At 39.5% G+C, this 26,914-nt stretch overlaps 1 protein-coding gene across 1 annotated transcript in view; it reads left to right on the top strand.

Annotated features, from left to right (window-relative positions):
- Positions 1-26,058, top strand: part of PDGFD (platelet derived growth factor D) — a 223,008-nt gene extending 196,950 nt beyond the window's left edge. Inside the window, 2 exon segments of the mRNA XM_060771039.2 lie at positions 8,024-8,238; positions 18,965-26,058. Coding sequence (XP_060627022.2) covers positions 8,024-8,238; positions 18,965-19,099 — 350 coding nt within the window. The 3' untranslated portion in view covers positions 19,100-26,058.
- The last annotated feature ends 856 nt before the right edge of the window (positions 26,059-26,914 follow it).

Genomic DNA, 26,914 nt, shown 5'->3' with positions numbered 1-26,914 from the left:
GTGTGTTGTTGTGTTGTTTTTCATTTTGAGTAGATATGTTTGTACCTTGTGGGTTGTGTTATGGGCACGGGGATTTTGGTTAAGTTTCATTGGGGGATTTTTGAGTTTTGTTGTTTTGCCGTTTTGTGAGTGTGTTGTTGTGTTGTTTTTCATTTTCAGTAGGTATGTTTGTACCTTGTGGGTTGTGTTATGGGCACGGGGATTTTGGTTAAGTTTCGTTGGGGGATTTTTGAGTTTTGTTGTTTTGCCGTTTTGTGAGTGTGTTGTTGTGTTGTTTTTCATTTTGAGTAGATATGTTTGTACCTTGTGGGTTGTGTTATGGGCATGGCAATTTTGGTTAAGTTTCGTTGGTTTTTTTTGAGTTTTGTTGTTTTGCCGTTTTGTGAGTGTGTTGTTGTGTTGTTTTTCATTTTGAGTAGATATGTTTGTACCTTGTGGGTTGTGTTATGGGCATGGGAATTTTGGTTAAGTTTCGTTGGGGGGGTTTTGAGTTTTGTTTCCTCGTTGGATGCCCCTAACAAATTTATATATATAGACTACACATAAGAAGGAATAAGGGAGGAAAGGAGAAGGGAAGAGAGAAAAAATAAACCAATAATTCTCCAAAATGGCCTTATGAAAAATTACTCATCAAATTAGCAAGCTGTCCTTCTTGATGTCCCCATTCTAGCAAGAGCGACATGGATGGAGATTCACACACATACACATACTTGCCTGTCACTGTGGGTTAAGTTGCTGCACCCTGCTTGGCACACATTGAGCTATCTCTGCAACATAAATCCTTTCTCTGAAAAAATATATATGATGGGATTTCTGTGAAGGCAGATTCATGGCTGGCTCAATTCCATTGATTCTAGCAGAAGGCAGCCCTTTATGACAGCCGTAATTTCCTCCTGCTTAGACTCCTTGACCTTCCTCTTTGGAGGTAATTGGTATGCCAGCTTGTATGAGCCACTATCCCTGTTTCACAGGGACAGCTATAATTCCACCAAAAAGCAAGGATTTTCTCCCCTTAATTCAACATCCAGAGAGCATGGACATCAGGCATATTGATTGAAGATTCTGGGAGTTGTAGTCTAAAAACCCAAACCTTGTGATAATTCTAAGAACTATACTGTGCCTGATAAAATCTTTGCAGACCATCTTTGCAGTTTAGCTGAAGGACATCACATAGTTACACATCAGTTTTATTTATCTAATTAGTTTTTACCCACTTACCAATTGAATAGAATTCTCACAAAATCTAAGTACATAAGTTCAAGTTTCCTTAAAAAGCTAGTAGAAAAATAATTAGACTATATCTGTATCAAATACATACAGCAGTTTGATACCACTTTAACTTCATCTGTGGACTCCATCTATGAAGCCATGATATTTCTAGTACTCAGAATTATCCATTAGAGAGCTTTCATAAATCACAAGACAAGAGAAGGTGTTGTTTTAAATATTGCACAAATCTACAGCAGTTTAAGTCCACAACAATATAAATCAGTGGTTCTCAACCTGGGGTCCCCAGGTGTTTTTGGCCTTCAACTCCCAGAAATCCTAACAGCTGGTGAACTGGCTGGGATTTCTGGGAGTTGTAGGCCAACAACATCTGGGGACACCAGGTTGAGAACCACTGATATAAATGGAAACCCTGCCCTGTGGCATACAGAAGCCAATAAAAACAGAATTAGAGTGTTGGGCCTTTTATTATCAGCTAGGACAAAGACATAGGTTGGCATCCTAATAGACAATTAAAATGTTATAAGCTAGGGTTATGACTTTATAACTGTCTCCTATTCACATTTTTGCAATCAGAGTAATATGGCCATGGTGGTGCAGCAGGTTAAACTACTGAGCTGCTGAACTTGCAGACTGAAAGTTTGGCAGTTAGAATCTGGGGGAGGGGTCAGCTCCCACTGTTAGGCCCAGCTTCTGCCAAACTAGCAATTTGAAAACATGCAAATGTGAGTAGATCAATAGGTACCATTTCTGTGGGAAGGTAATGGCGCTCCATGCAGTCATGCTGGCCACATCACCTTGGAGGTGTCTATGGACAACACCCACTGCTCAGCCTAGAAATGGAGATGAGCACAACACCCCAGAGTCAGACACAACTAGACTTAATGTCAAGGGAAAACCTTTACCTTTACCTACTATGGCCATGATTGTAAGTGCCCTTGAAACCCACCCTAAAATTTAGGGCATTAAGAATGATGCATATGTCTGCTTCCACCAGGGATCAATGGTGCACCAGGATTTTAAGGTGGGTTTCAAGGATTAGATGAGGTAACAAATTGTAGCCAAAAGATTGTGGCTATGTGTCTGAAACTGGACCTCAGCTACGATCTGCCTTATTTCTGCACAACACAAGGAAAGGGCTGTTCATGTCTACCGTCCTATGGCAACTGAATATGCCTACATAGTTTGTACTTGTTGTGTATGAAATGTTCACTTGCCTGCCTAGGCAGAAGGCTTGACAAAATCCTTGGTTGCTGTTTGCTTTGGAGAAGTGGGAGTTAAAGAGCCTTTCACTTGTGCCTCTGCTCGTTTGGGAAGCTGTCAGTGGGTAGAACCAATGCCTCTGGCTCCTCAGCTCTTGCTCAGTTAAACATATGGCTGCTGTTAAACGTGATTTGCTGAATAAGTGCTGTAAGGAATACTAATCATCCTTCCTGGAATGGCTTGGACCAACATGCAATCTGGTTACCCTTCAACTGTCCGGATTTAACAGAGGCAATCCCAATTAATATCCTATCATCCCACATTTTCATTGGCCTTTTCAATGTCCCAGTTTCTCTTTTCTCTTTTCTCATTTTGCATTTCCTTTACTTCATTTGCTGCAAACTAAGTTCAAAGTGTAAAAAAGATTTTGTATTCAGTTAACTCACCAAGGGAGAGAAAATGCAAAAGTGTGAAATCTTGCCCTTACTAGCAGACTAGCTGATTTTTCATTGTCATATACTCCAGTTTATAAATCTAGGTTATCTGCTTTTAACTAGATTACATGACTCTACCTGCCGTTCAATCCAGTTTAAAGTAAATGATCTGGAGTCGGGTATATGGCAGTGTAGATGGGGCCTCAAGAAAAATAATAATAAATGAATGAATGAATGAATGAATAAAAATTTGTGTCTTTAGGAAGAAAATTAAATCCTGGTTGTGGGACCAAGTGTTTGCCCAGTGATAGTACAACAATTGATATCTCAGTGCAATAATCATAGCATCATAGAATCATAGAGTTGGAAGAAACCTTGTGGGCCATCCAGTGCATTCAAAGCACACCCGACAGATGGCCATCAAGCCTCTGTTTAAAAGTCTCCAAAGAAGGAGACTACACCACACTCCAGGGCAGAGAGTTCCACAGCTGAACAGCTCTCACAGTTAGGATGTTCTTCCTAATGTTCAGATGGAATCTCCTTTCCTGTAGTTTGAAGCCATTGTTCTGCATCCTATTCTCCAGGGCAGCAAAAAAACAAGCTTGCTCCCTCCTCCTATGACTTCCTCTCACATATGTATAGATAGCCCTCATCATGTCACCTCTCAGCCTTCTCTTCTGCAGGTTACACATGCCCAGCTCTTTCAGCAGTTTCCCAAGAGCAGTTTTGTTCTTCAGACCCTTGATCATTTTAGTCGCCCTCCTCTGAACGCATTCCAGCTCGTCAACATCTCCCTTCAATTGTGGTGCCCAGAATTGGACACAGTACTCCAGTTGTCATCTGAACAATTACAGATGACAGTTGGAATGGCTCCTGACTTATGCTCCCAGATTGTGTGATTTTAAATAACTGTTTTGATGTGTTTTAATGATGCAATTTGAATGTATATGTTGTTTTACGTTGATATGTGTAATATGGTTAAGGTTCTTAATTTATAGTATATGTTATATGTTTTTGCCTATAAAGTATGTTTTGTTTTTCACATATATGTACAGCATTAAATTTTGCCACTATTTTGTTAGAAACTGCTTTGAATCCCCTCGGGGATGAGAAAAGTGGTATATAAATGCAGTAAACAAATACCCCACCACCATCTCCTCGAAGGGACTTGGGGTGGCTAACAAAAGCTCCTAGCTTTTGAGTTTTTTTCTCATCAATATTTTTTGCCATCTCAATCATACTTTGACATTGCATGTCCTGGTTTTCATTTGTGAAATGTTGAGTGGCATGTCATTGAAACAGATGAAAAGTATGTGAAACAAATTGCCCAGTTTGAAGAAGACTATTGAAATCAGTTATGGAGCTACAATATAGAGCCACTAACATACATGCAGATTTGGATCAAATATAGTATGTTGACCTTTCACCAACTGGGCCCCAAAAGGGAAAAGAATTTACAATTGGACTTCAAGGAGGAAAGCGTTCTTTGTTTTAGAGGCCTCGCCCCATTTGGAGGGGAAGCCATATTGCCTTACTTACCCATGCATTTTTTATTTCTTGGACAAAATACTACAAAATGTTGTTTGTGGGTCTCCCTTAATTCAAAAACTACAACTAGTCAGTAATGATTGTATGTATCACTTGACAAATAGATAGATATGATCCTATTCAACAAACGTTTGTGGCAACTGTGCTGTTTATCTTGTCAAGTATCCAACGTCCAGAGCTAAGTGCTGGATACTTATCTTTAAAGAAGTGTTTCTCAACCTTCCTGATGCTGTGACCCCTTAATACAGTTCCCCATGTTGTAGTGACCCCCCCCCCCAACCATAAAATTATTTTGTTGTTACTTCATAACCATAATGTTGCAACTGTTATAAATTGTAATGTAAATATCTGATATGGAGGATGCATTTTCATTTACTGTACCAAATTTGGCACATATACCCAATACACCCAGATTTGAATACTGGTAGGGTTGGGGGGGGGATTGATTTTGTGATTTGAGAGTTATAGTTGTTGGGATTTATAGTTCCCCTATAATCAACTAGCATTCTTAATTCACAAACAATGGAACTGAACTAAACTTGGCACACAGAATACTGGAAGGGTTTGGTGGGCATAGACCTTGAGTTTTGGAGTTGTAGTTCATCTACATCCAGAGAGCACTGTGGACTCAAACAAGGATAGATCTGTACCAAGCTTGGCATGGATGCTCAATATGCCCAAATATGAACATTGGTGGAGTTTGGGGAAAATAGACCTTGACATTTAGGAGTTGTAGTTGCTGGGATATATAGTTCACCAACTATCAAAGAGCATTTGAACCCCACCAAGAATAGAATTGGGCCATACTTCCCACAGAGAACTCCCATGACCAACAGAAAATACTGTGTTTTCTGATGGTCTTTGGTGACCCCTCTGACACCCCCTTGTGACCCTCTCCTGGGGTCCCGACCCCTAGGTTGAGAAACACTGCTTTAAAGGATTTCATTGCTTGGAACTGAAACAACTCTGAGACCACCATTCTGTATATCACAACTACCATGGTTGTGAATGTGGAGGACTGGCTATATTTTGATAGCTCCAGGGATTTAACTTTCATTTTTAATATGAATGATTTTTGAAGAAGTTTTGCTGTGTGTGATATTAGTAATACTTAAGAAATAACATCCTGACCCCCTTTTGTTTGTTTAAATTTAACACAACTTGCACATGGCGGACAGACCTAATTAGCAATGGCAGCTAAAGCTGGCTTGTGGGAAGCACTCTTATGACACCGTTAGTGGTCAGGGACATGGCCGAAGCATTTTGCAAAGCCCTTCTTGTTTATAAGACAAATTAGCTTGAATGAGCATTTCTGATAGGCAGTAGATTTGAAGAATGACAAGAGAGCAAACAATTTCATCTGTTAAGCCCTAGTAATCAATAATTTTCTATTCTCTTCACCTTTTGCTATGTACGCTGGGGTAGCTTTTCTTTCAGTGCTTGAGTGCACCAGTAACTCCCATTGATTTTGTGGTTAGATCTCAAGCAATACATACGTCTTTGTAGAAATGCTGGCACTCTGGGGAAAACAGGGCAAACCTTTACAGAGAGATGCAGCACATATAGACCTGTTAAATGAATGTCGTATATGCTCTTTGTCATAAACCCAGCTAGTTCTCCCTATCCCTCATGCACCAGGAATTGCAAAGCCTTCATCTTTTAAGCTCCATGTTATATAGGAAATTTGGGCAAACTCAGCAATCTTAAGCACCAATTCTTCCACTCTGATGTTTCAATCCATTTTCATGTTTCAGCAAACAATGCTCTTGCAATTGTTCATATATTAAAGAAGCAGCTTATATTTGCTCTCTGATTCTTTATTGAGAATACCGTCCTTAGCAAAACACATGCACACTTTCAAAACTATATTGGATCTTTCAAGACTAGAAACCTAGAGTGGTTGGGGCATGAGATTATGAATTCTGTACCATTAGTATCATTTGCACAGTTCAGTTTCAAAGTTAATATTTCTGCCATTGAAAATGAAAACAGTAGCAACAGCAGAGATTGGGGAAATTACCTTTTAGATTACAAATCCCATCTTCCCCAACCTGCTTGTTGTTTGGTTCAGAGAGCTGTAGCCTAGAAGGTTTTTTTTTTTCCAGATGCTACACACCTACTGAACTTGTGTAGGCATGTGCAATAAAATGGCTCTAAACTGTGTTCAAAAGTAGGGGGTGCTGAAGCTTTGTTTCTAAAGTCCTTTCTGAATGTTGGGGGTAAAAATAATTGAAACTTTATGAAACTTGTGAAACTTTGTAAGTACCTCATTAATGGCGGTCTCAAATGCATATTAAGGAAAGCATTACTGTCAGTGGGGAAACTTGAGGGGCTTCTCTCTCCCTTATTTTTGAGCTATCCTGATGAAACTTGCTACAGTGGTAGAACATACTGACCATTTTTAGCTCACCAAATTTCAGAACATTTAACTTAACCATGGAATTTAGGCAAATTTTCCAAGTTTTTTTTTAAATTTAATACTAAAGAAAATCTGTTCCTGGTTTGCAAATGTTATTTCCTGTTTCATTGTGTGGTCCTTACTTTTAAAGTAGTTGTTCTACTCCATAAACTTTGTTTTTGTGGCAGAAACTGTGTTAAATTGGTGGATTCTCAACAAAGCAAACTGATGATGTGCCTTGAGTAAAGACAAAGTTTTCCCAGTGTGATAAACTTTTACCATGTTTTTATGACAGAACCAATTAGGAAATGACATTTATAACACAGGAACAGAAATCATAGTACCGACACCATCAAGGGACATCTAGACTAGAGATGGGCAAACTTCAGCCCTTCAGGTGTTTTGGTCTTCAACTCCCACAATTCCTAACAGCTGAATGATTTCCACCTTGGCCTCCTTCCTCTGTCAGCCCTGATTGGCTGGAGAGGCATGCCAACAAGTTTGGCTTCGCCTCTCAGTAAGGCTTGGTTGCCCTGTGAATTTTATCTTCGTCACAACTACATCCAAACATCTGAGTCTTAAAAATCGAAGGCTCCTTTTGATTTGAATGCTTAATATTTGAAGGGTAGCAAGCAGGCATGTGGGAACTCACTTCAAAAGTGCTAAACATCCGAACTAGATCTGAACTAGGGTATTTCCACAAGCCCCATTGTGGTACAGGGTTCTCAGAATATCAGGGTCTGGACCTCTTCTCTGGTCCATCAGGTGAGGGGATGGTATCTCAGAATAAGAGCAATGTTTTTAAAGTTGTGTGTGTGTGTGTGTCTGCAGTTTGTTTGGAATGGCTGCTATAGATTCTCCAGATGGGTTATCCTTCTCTTCTCCCTTGCCCAAACATCACTAAACACCATCCCTAGGACTAAAGGTTGGGACTCTGAATCTGGTAATCCTATGTGAAGAGAAAATGACTACTACTACATCATATTATTACTGCAACATCATGGGAATTAAGTAAGGAAACTTCTATGAAGTAGCTTTTCTCTGACCTAGGTCACAAAAAGAAACATCTCAGAAATGTTATTGAGAAATATATCAGCTCAGATATAGTAAAACACATACACACATATGTATGACATGATTCAGAAATAAGTGAATTTGTCCACTCCTTGTTGAATTGCTATTTAACAATGGGAACTCTCCCTTTCTTTTCTAGTGGATTTGGATCAGCTGAATGATGATGTGAAACGCTACAGCTGCACACCAAGGAACTATTCTGTCAACATAAGAGAGGAACTGAAGCAGACCAGTATGGTTTTCTTTCCACGCTGCCTTCTTGTCCAACGTTGTGGAGGAAACTGTGGGTGTAGCTTCACACATTGGAAGTCCTGTACCTGCACCCCAGGGAAAGTGGTGAAAAAATATCATGAGGTAGGTTGCAGTTTTGTTATCACTACTGCTGCTACTGTTTTGGATCATCCCAGGCTTTGAGGTTTGTAGGCCAGTAGCTAACTTCTAGTCAGAAGGTGGATGCAGGGCAAAATGGCGAGTAAGCCTTGGCACCACAATGACTAAAAGGGAAGGAGGAAGCTTCTCCTGGAGAATCTTTTCAAGTTGTAAATAATAGAAAACTACTGCTCCACTAGTTATGCTGGAGATTTGCACACAAACTTGCCCAGAGCTGAGTCCATCAAAACTGGGAGATTTTTACTGTTGGCTATCTCCAACTTCGCCTGGAGATCTGATAACCATAATTACTACTGCTACTCCTATTATAAGCAATATTCCTGCTTCTTGGCAGGGGGTTGGACTTCACCATGAAAACCTATCAATTAATGTTGGGCAAGTCTCTCAGCCTTAGAAGATATCAGTGACAAACTCTGAGGTAATCTTGTCAAGAAAACCTTCTGACAGGTTTTTGCCTTAGAGTGGACATAAGTCAGAAATGATCTGAAGGTCCACAACAATAGAGAAACAGGGAGAATATTTCCCAGATCTCATATAAGCCACAGTTACTTTCCTGTTTCTATTCCTTGATTTCCTGTTTCTATTCCTTGAACATGTAGCTAATAGCTATGCAGAAGAAGTAGAAATAAGGCTAAATGAAAGAATGGTAGAACCAGCTCCAAAATAGGCGGGATATTTCCTTACACATGCACCTGTGTTCAGTGTCATTGAGCTCCATGGCACAAGCAGCAGATACATCATGCATAATCCATATGGTGGTGGAGGTGGGCTAGCCAACATCCTTCCCCTCCCCCTCTTCCATAAGCAGAAATAGACTAAACCGCTCATCATCTAAACACTACATTGGGTGGGCCACAATCATTATTGGTTAGGTCTGGACTTGGAAAATGCCCTGATATACTGGAGCTGGTGCTAGACACTGGGAATGGTTGGAATAAAGAAGATATTCCTGCCATCAATTTCTCACTTTTCAGAAACCAAATCAATCTATATTTATCTACATGGTGTACTGTTGACATAACTTAAATGAAAGTGAGCTGAACCAGATTATGTGTTTACAAAAATATAAAATACTAGAACGGAGTTGTAAAAGTTCTCCCTGAACTATGAGAAAGAAACATTCCAACATGGCGTTCTCTGATATTTCCTCCTTGTAACTATAGTGAAGGATAACAAGAGTCACATTTATGTCACGCTTCCTTGACAAATGTGATCGGCTTTTAAGGCAAAATGCATCAGACTTCCTTGAAGTCGTTTGAGATTTAGGTGGATATGGAATGTGTTGGGCTGATTGAAAATATTTGACAATGAACTATTCTCAAAAGAGCTGCCTAAGTAAAGCTGGGTTTTTTTAAAGCTGATGATTAATTTCCTGGCTTTCCACCAATCAATATGTTTTTTACCCTTCCTATGCTTATGAAAAAATATTCCACTATTATGAAACTGGAGATTGAAGAGTTTAAAAATGAGTAATTGATTTTTACAATACAGTATATTTGAGACTGAATCCAGTTTATAGTAATAAATATGAAATTGCATTGTTGTTTATTATTAAAGCAAGACAGCTAAGACTCTTTTAGAAAAGTGTTGGTTTCATCTGTTTATGTATTAATATGCAAGGGGTTTTTATGATTATTCGTGCACATTTAATGCATGAAATGATAAAATAAACATTTATATACATTTTATCATGATATTTGATGAAGATTTTAAAATGTTTTTAAAACCAAATAGCTCTTTTCCAGAATTTGGGAAAAATGAAATTGAAAGGGTATCTATCGCCTTATCTTCACATTAGTTTGGCCAGGACACATCAGAACAGCGTACTCCAGATGTGAGCTCACAAAAGGAGTGGGGAGGAGTAAATAATAACAATAATGATAAATTGTATTTATTGTCTGCCTCTTCTTTTGTCTCAAGGCAGGGCACAACATAGTTAAATAAATTTATAAAATCATATATTAAAACATAGTTAAAATGTAAACATAAAAGCATATATTTTATAATATATTAAAATACCTGAAACAAAAAATTAAAGCACAATAAACATAGAATGTGATTTAAAAGTTATAGTTAAAAGTGACTGAGTAGGCTTCCCAAAAGAGACAGGTTTTCAATTGTGTCTTAAATTCCGACAGCTGATTTAGTTGGATTTCTTCTAGCAGATCATGCCACAGCCTTGGGATGCCCAATGAAAAGGTCCTCTGGGTGATGGTTGCCAGTTGGGTTCTGGCAGGATGGAGTAGAGGCCCCACAGAGGACCTAAATATCTGGGATGGATTTCATAGGAAAAGGCGATCCTATAGGTAACCTGGACTCAAGCCATGTAGGGCTTTAAAGTTCAAAATCAGCACTTTGTGCCTTGTCCAAAAATGAACTGACAACCAGTAGAGTGACTTTAGAAATGGGTGTGGTATACTCATTCCTAAATGTTTCTGTAACTGGTCTGGTTGCCATGTTTTGAACTAATTGGAGCTTTTGAACTTGGTACAGAAGTAGTCCAATGTAAAGCACATTGAAGAAGTTCAACCTTGAGGTTATCAGCATGTGAACTACCATCTTCAGGTCTTCTAATTCTAGGAAAGGATGCAGCTGGCATATTAGCCTAAGCTGGTAGTAAGCACTCCAGACCGTCACATCTGCCTGGGCTAACATTTGGAGAGACGGCTCCAAAAGCACTCCCAAGTTATGGACACAGTTTTTTTTGGGGGGGGGGGGGAGGGTAACCTTGTCCAGAATTGGTTGACATACCTTCCACCCTAGATTAGAACCCTTAATGGCAAGCACCTCTGTATTATCTTTATTCAGTTTCAATTTGTTAGGTTTATTTGTTTGTTTTTCATGTAGCTAATAACCTCCTTCGGGCATTCATTCAGAGGAGACATGCTATCCTTAGCTAAAACTGTTTTTGAAGCCATAGAAAAATATATTTGGGTGCCATCAGCATACTGACAGCACCCTGCCTCATGCCTCCAGATGATCTCTTCTGGAGATTTCATGTAAATGTTAAAAACCAAGGAGGTTGAATAGCACCTTGAGGGATTCCATATAACAGCTCCTTTTTTGAGGAGCAACTATCCCCAAGTGCCGCCATATGAAACCTGCATGAGATGTATGATTGGATCCACTGCAACTCAGTACCTCTGATTCCCAACCTCATTCCCACTCCTCAGGCGTCCAAAAGGATATCATGGTTAATGGTATCAAAAGCCACTGAAAGTTGTAGAAGCACCAACAGGGATACACACCCCTTCTTAGTAGATAGAGATCATCCTCTATGGTGTAGTAGAGGGTCTTTGGGCTAAACCTCTCACCACTCTAAATAGCTTGTCTGGATGTGAATTCACAGACAAAATATGTGGAGCAAAGGCTTTCTTCACTGTATGTATTGCCATCTTAAAGGAGCAGAGGTGCCCTCTATACTGTGTCTTGTTTCATACAAGTCAAGTTTGCTGCCATCTGGGCTGTAGTCATTATCCTTCTTGTTTCATTTCCGAGAGTCTCTATACCAGGGAGCCTAGTTAGTAGCAGGTGGGAGAGGACGCTTGGGATCATGTCAACAGCCCTGGTTAAGATTTTGATTCCACTTATTGACCAGTGATTCAACAGGATTGTTGATGATAACAGCTATAGAACCCTCAAAAGCTTCCTGGAATCTCAAAGGATCTGTTAGACTTTAAGACAAACCATTTTAATAGGTCCTCCACCCCTGCAGGGATTGGCTGTAGGTGTGATGCTAGCCGTGATCAGATACTAGCCCTGATCTGACAACTTTGAAGTATTGCTGAAATCTGCATCTATAACCTGACAAATACATAGGTCTGGAAACCAATTGGGATAGGCCCATGTTTGTCATGAATACCATGAACCTCTGGGTTGCACCTGACAAACTGACCTTCAGAGGTATGTTGAAGTCACCCAGAAGCAAAGGTCTGGTTAATTCCAACAACACCTCTGAGACGAGTTCAGTGAGCTTGGTGGACAGTACATTAGCAGAATCTCCAGTCTATCCCTTATTTTGAGACTCAGGTATACATGCTCAATGTGATTCTGCTGCCTAATAGGAAGTCTGGTCAGGGTAAGATGGTCTTTATAGACTCCAGCTACCCCACACTCCCAGCCCACTTTCCCTCATCTGCTCATTGACACTGTACCTGGTTGGGAATGCCTGAGTCCAGGTTGCCAGCCAAGTTTTGGTGAAGCATGCCAGATCAGCCCCCTCATCTTTGAGGAGGTCATAAATTATGTGAGTTTTGTTTTTAATTGACTTGGTGTTAATCAAGAGTAAAGCGAGATTTTGTGGGTGGTCTGATTCACTCTCCAAATCCCCAGGCTAGAAGGTAAGATAGGTATTAAACACCACTGAAGACTATGGTAACTGTTTTTTATTTTTGCAATAGCATTATGAAATATAAAACCTATAGTACTTTTTTAGATGCAGAACTAGAGAAATTGCAGTCATTTTTTTTCTGTGTCCCTCCCTTCCTTCAGTGCTTCAAGAGACTAACACAGATACTCCTTTGAAAAATCTTTCAACATCACTTTTTTATAGAGTGGTAAAGATGAACATGTTAACTCCTCATAGATTTTTTCAGACCCAATGACCAGTACACTAGAGTAGAATACTTTTCAGATACTAGTAATTGATGGGCAATTTCAAGATCTATCATTACCCCTTTTGCTGGACTGGGATTGCGCAGCTCAGATAGAGAACACTGTGAAATAGAAAGCTGTCTGTTGGAATATTTGGTATCTGTATCAAGGAGAGTGCAGTGGAACCAGGGCAATATCAACTTTTAGTAGAAACTGGAGAAAATACCCTTGTAAGGTGAAAAGGGAAATCTTACATTCATTGTTCAAGTAAATTCATTTTGGGATAGAAATAAGATGACCCATATATCACTAGAGGAGCTCCTAAACTGGGCTCTCATTTGTGATAGGAACTTCATGGGCAATCACGTCCCAGACAAAGGAAGACAAAGGACTAACTTTTCAAAGAAACAGGCAATCGCATCTGGGACCAGGAAAGAAGCAAAAGGCTTGAATGCAGTAAATCAAAGAAAGAAATGGACTGGAGGAACAAAAAGGCCCTATGTTCTCTAGAGTTTCCTCTCACTAATCACTTTATGCAGACATTGAAGTTTCTTTGCCTCCAAAAGTGTAATCTAGAAGCCTTTCAGATCTAGTTTGTCCTCTGCAAAGCAGGTCATATAACCATCCAAGGTAGATAATATAAATCAAAACTGGCAACAGCAGAGAGGGGAGAAATCCATTTTTCACTTCTGCATCAGTATCCTCACATGACTGGAAGTGATGTCACATTACTTTTGGTTTTAATTTTGAGGGTGCATGGGTGGGATATTTGTTAGCCCTTTCTGTACATCTGGTCCATATGGACACTTTCTAAGGCCAGTCTTGTCAGTTTTACACATCTTTTGAAACTGGACTTAGATTGCACAACATATCAAATAAGGAGACACCTTCAAACAAGGACGATTGTACAGGTATCTGTGCTTATGTGCTTTTAAAACTATCCATTTTAAAATGTGCTTTTAAAACTATCCATTTTAAAATGTGTTTTTAAAACTATTTCATAGAATCATAGAGTTGGAGGAAACCTCTTGGGCCATCCAGTCCAACCCCCTGCCAAGAAGCAGGAAAAATCGCATTCAAAGCATATTTGTAATTCAGTTGTGTTTCATTATCATATCTTATTGTGTTTTTATTGGTGCTCATTATTAATACTTTTTGAAGTTGCTAAAGGTCTCAGTTGCAGAAAGGTGGGATACAAATAAAATAGATAACTAAAGAAAATGACTCCTTTTAGATATGTAGTTCCCAATATGCTTTCTACACTATTCAGTCCTTTGAGGACTATGCCTTGCGCCTCTTGCTGAGTGTTCCTACTGATTTGAGATAGAAAAAGCACTAAAGGGTTCACCATATTGCCTGATCCTTTCCTCTGCTGACAGCTGTGTGTGCTTTAAAGAATGGCTAAATAAATGTGGAGCAAAGCTAGTGAAGAACAGTTCTAGCTTCAGGATACAGCAAAATTAAAGAATCTTCCCTAGGAAGAATGCACTGGACTAACATCACTCTTGTCTTTGATGTATCCAATATAGATTTATCTTTGCAGTGTCTATTCATGCTAATGTCTAAATCTGTGTTCATTGTACTTCTAATTCATCCCTAAAGGATACATTTACATTTAAATTTACAAAAGCCAGGTCATTCAATGCTAAAGCTAGAACATTGTCCTTAATTAATTCTGGTTGCTGAGATAAAAATAATGGAAGGAATTAATCGCAGCGTGGTGGACTAGGCAAGTTAATTCCTTCATCTTTTGTCATTCTGGCAAAATGCACACCTCTCCACATCATGCCTACCAACTGATTTAGAAGTCTGCTTTCTTGACATTCAGCAGGACTTTTGCCATTGGCCGTAAAAACCATAATTTAAATTAATATTTGTGTGTTACTTAAGTATCCATCCTGTCCACAAAACCAAGCTGACACATCTTCGTGTAGACGGGCTTATAATATAATGGTTTTCTTCTATTCTCCTTTTTGGATTTGTTATTTATAAAAACTGGTTTAAGGAAAAAGGTTTTAAAATCAGACAACTAAGCAGAGTGTCTTCAAAGAAAGAATGAAAAAGATATAAAGGACAAGCTGATTTTGGAGCAACTCTTCCTGTAATCTCTTCCAGTTAAGGATTTTTTTTCTATACTCCAAAACAGCAGATTACCTGTGCCTTTGGTTACAACAAGCAAATAAGAGTAGGTCCAGTTACAACAGTGGTTTCCAAACTTTTGTTTTTACCAGGGACCACTTTGACCAAGGACTACTTGACCAAGGACCACTTCGACCAGGGAGCACTCTCCAACATTAGTACCAAAAGGGTTATGAATCAGTTTTTGGTCAACTTTAGATTTGGTTTGGGGTGCTGATTCAAAAAATTGCATTGGACAGACCATATCAACTCTAGTTTCTGATATAGAACATATGCCATGGTCAGTGACAGGGAAGGGGTAGCAGGTGCTGTGAAAGGAATGGGAAATAAAATAAAATAAAATAAAATAAAGAGGAAGGAGGTTTTCAGACCAGATTTTCGTCGTCGTTGCCCACTAGTTATCTGTGGCTCACAGGTTAAGAACCACTGAGTTACAGTAACATTTGCAGAACAACTATCTTATAGTGAGAGTGCTCCCTAAAACGGAGTTCAGGTCACAAAGAGTGAATAGAGTGATTAATTCCTAAGCATGACTCTCCACCCACCGTGTCTCTTCTCTACACAGGAATCAAACATTACATGTTCTAATTTTTTGAATTTTTTTCTGGGAAGTCTCTGAAGATTTCTCCTCTGGAAAATATGCTAGTGACAGCATTAATGTATCATGTCAGAAGATGGTGTGGTTTATTTTTTAAAAATCTGACTTCTGACATCAAGCCATTGTTTGTCAACTAGCCAAAAATGAACCCATGTCAAATGAGCAATAGCTATGGGCTGGAGGGCCATATTGAACCCTACAGATCCCAAAGGGCCAGCATACACACAGGCACATGCACACATACACACATAAAGCCACTACTGAAAATCAGGAACTCAATCAGACTTGGGTACCAAGGATCCCCCACAAATCATACACTCAAGCAAACACATAAAAGACAAATATAAAAACATTCCCATCAATGGAATCTTCTTCAAGGACATCATCAGGAAGTTTAGTTCTCCGTGCTGTAATGAGAGAAAAGACAAACTTCCACTGACAGGAAGAAAGAAACATCCTCATCTTGGACTCTGAGCTGTATTTGGATAGTGGCACTTCCCCCACTCCTGTGAAGACATAAAGACCACAACACATTATCCTCCTGCTCTCCTCTGAAATAACTTGTTTTCTTTTGGCACAGCTCCAAAAATCAATTTCATGCTGGAAGACCTGAATCAGGCTTGATTAGGAGCTTGCAGAAGAAAAATGTTTCCATCTGCAAGCAGCAAATCAAGTCAGATTCAGGTACAGTGTGTTTTTTTTTTTTCTTGGAGCAAAACTTCTAGATACCCTTTCTCATTTATCCACACCCAAAAATGATGATTTGGAATAGGGGTGGTAGTTGTCAAGTTGTATGGAAAGGATGAGGAACATATTGGGGAAGACCCTACTTGTGTCTCCTGTGGAAGAAAGGCCCTCATAGTATATAATTTAAGTTCCACTTAAGATGGAGAGTCTCCATTTTCCAAAATAATGTACTGTTGAAGAGTTCTTGCACTTAAAGGTATTTGGGTGGAATTACCTTTCTTGTAATATCAATTTGTTGCTTTATGTTCCAATCTAAGGAGCAACAGAAAGCAAGCTTGCTCCATCTTCTACATGACATCCCATCTTCTACATGACATCCCTTACAAATAGTCTCCTCTTCTTCAAGCTAAAATCACCCAGCTCCCTTTGCCATTCCTCATAAGGCTCGGTTTCTAGCTTGTCATTTTCATTCTTGAATGGTAGTTCCCAGAAGTATTCACAGTTTTTCCAGGTGAAGTTCAGCAGAAGTAAAGCAGAGTGGCACTCCATCTGAATACTATATGTCTGTTCCTTCAGCCATAATTTGCATTGGCCTTTTTGACTGCTGCATCACATTGTTGACTCATTTTTAACTGTGTTCTACTAAGACCCCTAGATCATTTTCACATATAATGCTTTTAAACCAGATATCACCCATCCTATATTTGTGTATTTCATTTTTTTCCTGTTAAGATATACTACGTTACATTTCTCCCTTTTAAAATTCATTCTGTTAGCTCTGTCCCAGCTCTCAAATCTGTCAAGGTCATTTTGAATTCTGGAGCCCCTGGTGGCGCAGTGGGTTAAACCTCTGTGCTGGCAGGACTAAAGACCGACAGGTCGCAGGTTCAAATCCGGGGAGAGCAGATGAGCTCCCTCTATCAACTCCAGCTCCTCATGAGAGAAGCCTCCCACAAGGATGATAAAAACATCAAATCATCCGGGCGTCCCCTGGGCAACGTCCTTGCAGACGGCCAATTATCTCACACCAGAAGTGACTTGCAATTTCTCAAGTTGCTCCTGACACGACAAAAAAAAATATTTTGAATTCTGATTCTGCTCTCTGGGCTATTAGCAATGGGGTGGCAAATCCACTTTGTAATCTGGATGGCATTTTAAAGGAGCTATCCAAGAGGCCAACCTCATTTTGGGAATAGTCTGTCAACTATTATTGTTCCCTTAAAATTCAGGCAAAAAGTTAAAGCATATTCACCTTCATACAGATATAACAGCCTCTGCTGTCTGAACAGACCTATCTGATCAAACAATTCTGTTTTGATAGTGGCCAACCAATATCTAGAAGGGAACTCGCAAGCTGATCATGGGGGCAACTGCACCTTCTCACTATAGCCTCTTATATTGCAGGTCATATATCATTGATAGCAATATCTCCATGATCTGTAAATGCCAGTCTCATTTCCAATATGCAGAATTTTATTTTAAATGCTGTAACTGTGCCAGGTGACCTTGCTTTCCCTGCCTCCCCCTTCGTTTTTGGGTAATCCAAAGCATAAGAGTATTGCATAGAAGCTGGGATTGGAACTTTAAATATCGGTCCCTTGATCATTTTGAAAAGCTGCCCAGTTCTTGTGTTATTCAAACACTGCTTTGCTGTCTCAGATGGGAAAGTGCCTGCCAATTCATTCCTCTCCTGTTATCTGCAAAGCACATATACAGTGCTCATGTTTCTTAATAGAAAATATAGAAAAGACAAAATCCCTAAACTGTCAGGAGGTCTGTTGGCTTAAATACTGGGCATATTCTCATCCCTCTTCGTGCGCTTCCATTTGTGGGTAAAAGCCATATTCATTGAACAATGTATTTGCATTTTAAAAAGTTGCCTTGCATTAATTAGATCCTGAAAAAGAATTTGGGCAAGGTCCAGCCTTTTCACCCAAAAAAGCTATATTTAGAATCATATTGTGACTTTACACTGGCATGATTGTTGTTATGCAAGTGGTTGCCTTTTCTTCACTCTTCTCCTCCCACCCTTTCTTGTCTTCAGCTTTCTTTGGTTGCTAGAAATTGAGTTCAAGTTACAATAATAGTTTTCACCCAATAACTATAATGGGGAAGGAGGAAAGTGGGGCAGAGTCTCGTATTTTCCAGGAGATGCAGGCAAAATCAAATTAATGCAGCCTCTCATGGCTTATGTGCTCTTCCCTATTAAGACCTTCTGCCATCTTGCACACTATGATGTTGTTTAGCCACATGTGTACTAGTTTTCACCTGTGAAATGCTGAAGGATATGCAGTAAGGGTGTTAGTTCTACAGAAGCCCTATTATGCCAGCCATTTTCTCAGTAGTTGTGTATTTTACGAGGCTATGTAAGTGCAGCCATAGGTAGCAAGTGTTATGGTTGTAGAGTTGGGCATCATGAGGTCAGAGGTTGTAATTCATTAACAAACCAGTGGTTTAAAGTTCTGTGGCATGGGTTAGTTAGCAGAAGTCATACAAGCATCACAAGAAACCAGATGTCAACAAACCAACCATGGATTGTATGATGTGGATTGTAGGATGTGTGATCACATTTATTGGCTGTACACTTATCTTTTATTTGGAATTAAATGTACATGGTGAGTTCCTGCCCCATTATAACTGGAATCTCATGTACTGTCCCCTGTTTTTCTCTAGGTGCTGAGATTCACCCCTGAAGCAAGTCCTACCTGGTGGCGGCGCAGAACCAAGAATAATATGGCACTGATTGATATTCAGCTGGAACACCATGAGCGTTGTGACTGCATCTGTAGTGCAAGACCACCTCGATAAAAAGAGAGTAGATCAATCCATTTGCAAATCAATGGACCTCTTCCTCTAAAAATGGAGCTAGCCTTAGAGCTTCTCCCAGTGGCCAAGTTTGCTAACATCTCCAGTGTACCTGGTAGAGAGACCCACAGCCTTCTGATGTATAGTCCTAAGTGCCATGACAGTTAACCATTCATAACACAGATTTCTATAGTTAAATGCAAATCTGGGTTTAAGCATTAGAAAACAAGAGAAACCTAAGGGGAGAAATCTTCAGTGTCTCCACTGAGATCTAGCTATACGATGACAGTGATTTTTTTTGGCTGAATTCCTTTAGTAGGCTTTCTAAATCTTAGATGCAAAAGTTACACATGGGTATGTATGTATATATTCACATACCTTTGCACACAACTCTTCATACATACAAACCTATTGAACTAAGCACACTTAAAATGTAAATAAGGGATGGGGGGCGCATATATATATAAAGATTGTATTAATCCAATTTATATTTCCTAGTCAAGCGAAATCTCCTAGTCAAGCAAAAAAGAATAAAGGTTTCCAGCTGGGGATCTGGTGTACTTCATATAATATTGTGGTGCTGCATGGGGAAAACAGTGGAAAGGCACTTGTGTATGTATTCAAGCAAGATTGTTCATTAAGCAAGATTGTACATTAAGCAATCTAGGCCAGAGGGTTTTGGGACTGGCATATAGTCTTCTGCATGTTCATATACTTTTCCAGGTTAGTTTAGAACTTCCTAAAAGAATTGACCCATTTTCATTCAGATTCCAAGCTCAAAAACATCATGATGTATATATATATATAAAATTAGCCATACAAATGATATTTTTAGTCTGTTCATGTGGAGTGCACTGACTCAGTGCCTCCTGACTTCTTAAGACACAGGGAGACTCATCTTCAGTGTGGAAAGATGTCAAACTGGTTTCCAGATAGTAGCGTAAATGTCAGTTTGTTACATATATTAAAGTTTCAGAAGGTCATACTTGAATCTTCAGTTTTCTCTGTCTTGTATTGGAAGATCCCAGAATCTGCTAAGGCCCTTGAGTACAACATTTTGCTGCACAACCCCTGTAAATGAAGAGGCAACATGCATGAATGAGCTAACTAAGGACAACTTTCATAAATGTTACCTAACTAAAATCTAAAATTTCTCCCCCACAAGTGGGACTATAATGCATAATAGACTTGACAATGAACTTGGCATTGAACTTGGCAATGAACTTGATGAGGATAAAGCCATAGTGGTGACCTAATGTCCTACCCTTCGGCTGCTAAGGGAAACTTGCTGGTCAGGAGCAGACTGAAGAGGAGGGTGGATTGTGTGCTGTGGCTCCATCCTCCCCGAAAGTAGTCCCCTCTGGGACTATTTCCTGCTAGTCTCTTCTGCAGAGGAAGTGGCAAACCCTTTTGGTCCCCAGCTCTGCTGGATTCAGAAAGGTTGTTGTGAGATGCCACCATATACTCGTACCACCATATACTCGTACCAAAAATTGTTTGGTTCCTAGCCTCCATAACATGGACTAAGCACTTGTGGAATTTGCATAAATATCTGGTATAGCTCAGTCTGCAACATAAACAGAGACCATGCTCAGAAGGCATTTAGGATAAAGAAACAATATGGCCCAATAATGTCCTGATTTCTAATCTGGTTGAGTGAAATTCCATTGGTTATCTGGAATGTTCACCCCTTTTTCCCAATTTAATTTTCACTAAACTTCTGTCTGTAATTGTTGTTGGACTGGATCACTTTAAAATGGCTTTTAATAACAGATACTCAGCATTTTGAACAATATCTTTGAGTATTCTAGTTGCTTAGCATGCTGTTATCTTACAGTCTGACAACAATCCTAGGCAGGTCAATTTTACTATTATCCATGTTGCAAAAAAGAGACTAAACCTTATATCTCATATAAGAACAGGTGAAATTTGAACCAAGGTATTCCTGTGTCGTAGCTCAATCTCTTAGCTACTGCATTATTTCTTATTGCCTATGTACCAAGGTTAAGAGCAGCTGCAGGTTAAGAGAAGAGATTCCATCTGAACATGAGGATGAACTTCCTGACTGTGAGAGCTGTTCAGCAGTGGAACTCTCTGCCCCAGAGTGTGGTGGAGGCTCCTTCTTTGGAAGGTTTTAAACAGAGGCTGGATGGCCATCTGTCAGGGGTGATTTGAATGCAATATTCCTGCTACTTGGCAGGGGGTTGGACTGGATGGCCCATGAGGTCTCTTCCAACTCTTTGATTCTATGATTCTAAGAGAGAGTTGTAGTTTTATAGGGGAATCTTAAGCAGCATTCTTGTAGCCACATGCAAAATGCTATACAATGTCATATATAGTTATAGTCTTTAACAGCTACCTTGGGCAATTTTGACATTCTTTAAAGTTTGTATTTTATTTTGATGAGACACATTAAAGCCTTGAACCTCACGTAATTCTTGCCAAACAATACAAAGTGTTTATTGTTTTTGCAGAATATACATATTTTTCAGTTACCACGTCTCTGTTGGTACTGAAACACTATAGCATAGCAGCTTCCTCTGTTTTTTAATCTATTATGAGAGCAATCTTCAGTTAGTGAAAGGAAGAGATCGTTTCAGTTTGTGTGTGTACATATGTATATCCTTCAAGTTATCCACAACAAAATGTAGGTCAGCGTATGGCCGAAAGGGAAATGAACTTTTGATTGTGAATATAATGGAGAAAATAGGGTGGAAAGATTCGCAGGCAAAGGCTTATATTTAATAATAGTGTGAATCTTGTAAGCATTGTTTTTTTGGTTCCTGTCTATAAGAAAGAAATACATGATTTTATAATAGGCTTCAATCATTAAACAAAAAAATTGTTATCAAGGAATATTATAAACCATTCCTGTTTGGATGATTGCATCAGTTGTAGAATTCTAATATCTCCATTTATTAGATTGGCATTTTTTCTTAAACGGGGTGTGCTATATTCTCCCTTTTTTCTATATCAATATTGAACGTAGTGTGCATGAACAATTTGCCATTTCCATTTCTGGCAGAACATTTATGGATCCAAACATGATTTGTCCCTTTTTGTTGTTTTCCTCTTTGTTCATATTGGTGGATTTTTATACTTTTCTAGCTGCACCTTCAAAGCATTTAATTCATTATATTTCTATCATGAAAGCACAGTACTACAGTCAAAGATTCAAATAACCTTTATAACCTACTTGGGTACCTGGCGGTGCCTGGGTTATTTGAAAAAGGGCATTGTTTGTTTTGGGGTGTTAGGTAATATCATTTAGTTAATTAGTAGCACTGTTTATTAGGAAAAAGCCAAAGTCTGATTTCTTTTTTTATGAATGCACCCATTAGAAAATACATAATGATGTGGGTGAGCTACATTTCCCAGAATCATGGATCAATCCTCCCCAAACCAGGCCTGTATGTACAGTTGGCCATATCAGGTCTGTGTGCCAAGTTTGGTCCAGATCTGTCATTGACTGGGTTTAGTGCTCTCTGGATAAGGGCGAACTACCACTCGCATATACCAAGGGCAGTCACCCCCAAATCCTGCCAGTATTTACAGTTGGCCTCAGTCCCCCAAACCCCTCCAGTCCATGCAGCTGCTGATCAATTCCTCTGTATTTGCTGTATGCCATAGGAAAGGGTAGAAAGGGGTTAAAGGAGAGGCAGTGGGCAGGGTCATGCAAATTCCACACACAGAACCCTGGGATGCCTGCCTGTGATGGAAGAAACACATCAAATATAGGATGAAATCCTGAATGAAAGCAATCCTTGGGTGATGAGCCGTAGTGTTTGGGGAGGACATTGGCAGTGTTTGGGCTACATGTTCATGGTGCTCACTCTAACCTGCAATGTCAGTTGAGGGAGTGCCTTTGGAGGCTTCTCAGCACTTGGAACTATAGTCTGTGGAGGCAGGAGGCTCTATGTGTAAGTGGACACCTCCGCCACATACACATTATTCACTTTTATTACGTGTATACTAGCTATTGGGGAAAAAAATTTCACAGTTCACCTGTCATGTTTTTGTCTGATACTTTCCAAAATCTTAGCCTAAAGCTGGAAAACTAGCACATACAATGTGCCAATTTATATTGTGTAATGAAAATTATTTACTAAAGTCTAGTCTAATTGACACCACAGCATGGTATTTAATTGGTTCCATTAAAATTAGTTCCATTTAGCTTGACTAAATTGAATTTTGACTCTTTTCTTAAATGTGGAACCAGGTCATCCTAGAACCAATTTCACAGCCATGAGCATTCAGTAAATATTGGCAAGATAATAACTGGCAGATGGACATGTTTGTTCAACTTTTAACAAGAAGAGATTGTTCTGACTTTATGACTTTTTCATCACTTAACTAAAAACAAATAGCCATTGTAATAGTTCATAGTGAAGTGTTTATAGCTAAGTAGAGCATTTGACCTGAACTGATCTTGTAGGAAAGTCATCTTAGTTTTGAGAAAAAGGTACTGTTTTGAATGACAGTTCCTAGAATCACTCACAATTCTTAATGGTCCTTGGCTTTGCTGCTTGGAGGACTCTGAAAGGTGTTACCCAAAACAATAACTTTTTCAAACGTGTATCTAAGCACATTTCCATTTTCTTTATCAGGCCCAAACATCTCTTAGTAATTCTGATGATTCCCAATTTACCTTCCATCCTTTCGACCCTGCCCATACTAAGACACTAGCAACAGGTAACTTGAACTGTGAACTAGATATTTTGTTCTGCTTTTCCAACTCAATTCTGGAAGTTTCAGAGTTGCTTGGGCTGCATTCAGAGCAGGCAAATCAAGCAGTTTGTTCACTGAATGTTCATTGTACAATCGAAAAGGGGGAAATCAAGTAACCATTATATGAATGACTTCCAGAGACAACGTACAGAATCAACAGTTGGAAGTTCAGGAGACAAGCACAGTATGACTAATTTCTTTTCCAAAGGAGAAGCATGACAGAGGGTTGATGGAAAAGAAATGACTGACATGGTGTGAATATGGGCTATGTAAATATTCCATCCACTTTTGTGTCTATGACAGACCAATGTTAAGTAGGGATTCAATCATACATGTGTGATAGTCTACTTGGGTTTAGTGACAGGCTCTTCAAATACAAGGGGGACTCCATAAAAGCCAATGATTTGATTTTGCAGTGTAGCACAAAAGTTAGACAGGCATTTGAACTTGCATATACTCGTATAGGATGCAAAAAAATAAGCCTGCCAGCAGTCTTGATAATATTCAAATGTAATATTCAAGAAATGTACAATGATGTGTTCAAGATTTTTTTTAGCCAAATGCAAAAGACAAACAGGGCACCCATCAAACCTCAACTTCCCAAAACTAAGTGGTCTGCCAGGTTACTTATTTCAACATCGATGATGGGATAGTGGTTTCTATCCTCCTGGAGGATAGGAAACTAGTATGCTTGTTCACAGATTCATTTGGTCAGTTCTCTTCAGCCAATTCAGCTTGTTTGGCTTGTTTAGCTGGCTGAAAAGGCCTATGTGGGTGCCAGGCATGACTTCTTCTCTCCTATTTGGGAATATGTGGCACCCTATTCCTCAAACCTAGGCTCCCTTGAAAGGAAGAAATGAAAGGGTCCTAGGAAGGGTACTTCCTTAACTCTGTTGCTCAAACCCAGACTTCCTTGGAAGGAAGGAAGGAAAGGATCCCAGTAAAGGAAAGGGGAGCCTTGTAAGTCCCCCCATTGCCACCAACTGGCGGGATCTTCCTGGATCTTTCAGCTGCCTAGCCGAAAACAGATGTTTCTATTAGTTGATTTTTGGGAGGCTCCCAAAAATGGATCTGGGTACCCAACAAAATTCAGATACCAAAAATTGTATTTTTCACCCTCCAAATTGCATAAGCCTAGAAACTAGGCCATGTGGCTTGCTGGGTCACACAAGAGTGAAGAGTAGGCAAAGGCATAGGAAAAAGAGAGGGGAGACATTACCATAGGAAAAAGAAAGGGAGACATTATCATTTTTCCAACTTCTGTTTCTTGCTCATGTTCAGATTCTCTGGGCTAACCCACCATGTCATGTTCATGCAGGGCGGGTAATGTAATATACTATGGAGAAATGGAGAACAGGATTTGTCCATCATCAGTAACAGGGTTGTAGCTCATGGGTCATATGCAACCCCGGGCCTGTTTTTGTGGCCCACCAAGATTCTGACCTGGAAGTCAATCACTTCCAGGTCAGTGCCCTCTCCTGGGCCTAAACTGAGTGTTAGAGTACCTAAAATTGGGGACATTAGGAAGTTTCAAAAAGTCTATTATTATTTTGGCCAGGCATATAACAGGGAGGCGTAACTATCCAAAGTCCCCTGGGGCTAACCCCTGACAATTAACCTCACCGCTTTATAGTGGCCTTTACCAGCATAATAAATGCTGAATGCACAACATCTGATTACTTCTCTCCTTTTACCAAAGTATTAATGCAAGTGGCTGTCAATAAAGCAACAACAGGTTCATTCAGAGGTGGCAACTCAGAAGTTATATCATAGAACTATTAACCCACGGGTATATATTGTTGCAAAAGAAAACTTTAAGCAGAAAAATCCTGATGTCTCTTAAGTTCCATATGATTTCTCTGAACATAAATAATGCAAATTCACCATAAAAGTCTTTTGGATTGTCTCTGTTCTGAATTTCACAATCACTTTTCTCTTCTACTTCTCTCCAGCAAGTACCGATTCCATAATGGGAAATACAATTTTGGAAGCATTTTTAAGTAGATACATATTTTCACCGCTGTTCTGCTAAGCTGGAAAGATAGCTTTCATAATAATCACTGTATTCCTTTATGATAGATCCTGCTTTCTTATGTGCAATTTTGTATATGGAGTGTTATTTTTGTTCTTATATCCCTAAAATGCTGCCTTTTATAGACTGACATTTGGACAGTAAGCACATGCAATATTTGTCTTCGCTATTCACTTAAAAATAAATGGTAGCTTTTGAAGCAGGTGGCTGTGATTACTTGATATACAATATTATATAATGCATCCAATTTGCAGTCAAAACTCCCTTGCCTCTGCAGCACGAAGACTGTGTAAAACATCTTAGTGCCAATCCAACATATGCCATGCTGGTTCAGCCCTGGGATAACAGGTCAGTTTAGATCTGCCCTAAATGTGCCAAAGGTTTACTGGGCTGCAGCAGGCATTGGGACAACACTGGTAGAGGAAGATCTTCCAGAGACGGTATCACAGGCACCATGGCTAACTCTAGATCAGTCTTTCTCAAACTGGGGGTCAGGACCCTGGAGGGGTTGTGGGGGGGGGGGGTTGTCAGAGGAGTCACCAAGGACTCTCAGAAAGCACAGTATTCTCTTTTGGTCATGGAGGTTCTGTGTGGGAAGTTTGGCCCAATTCTATCATTGGTGGGGTTCAGAATGATCTTTGATTGTAGGTGGACTATAAATCCCAGCAACTACAATTCCCAAATGTCAAGTCTATTTTCCCCAAACTCCAACAGTGTTCACATTTGGGCATATTGAGTATCCGTGCCAAGTTTGGTCCATATCCATCATTGCTTGAGTCAACAGTGTTCTCTGCATGTAGGTGAACTACATCTCCAAAACTCAAGGTCAATGCTCACTAAACCCTTCCAGTATTTTCTTTTGGTCATGGGAGTTCTGTGTGCCAAGTTTGGTTCCATTTCATTGTTGGTGGAGTTATGAATGCTCCTTTATTGTTGGTGAAATAAATCCCAGCAACTACAACTACCAAATGACAAAATCAATCCCCCACAATACCACCAGTATTCAAATTTGGGTGTATTGGGTATTTGTGCCAAATTTGGTCCAGTAAATGAAAATC

The sequence above is a fragment of the Anolis sagrei genome, chromosome 3 (assembly GCF_037176765.1).
Source record: "Anolis sagrei isolate rAnoSag1 chromosome 3, rAnoSag1.mat, whole genome shotgun sequence".
NCBI lineage: Eukaryota > Metazoa > Chordata > Lepidosauria > Squamata > Dactyloidae > Anolis > Anolis sagrei.
The sequence above is the reverse complement of the archived record's forward strand: the minus strand, read 5'-3'. Positions and strand labels throughout refer to the sequence as shown.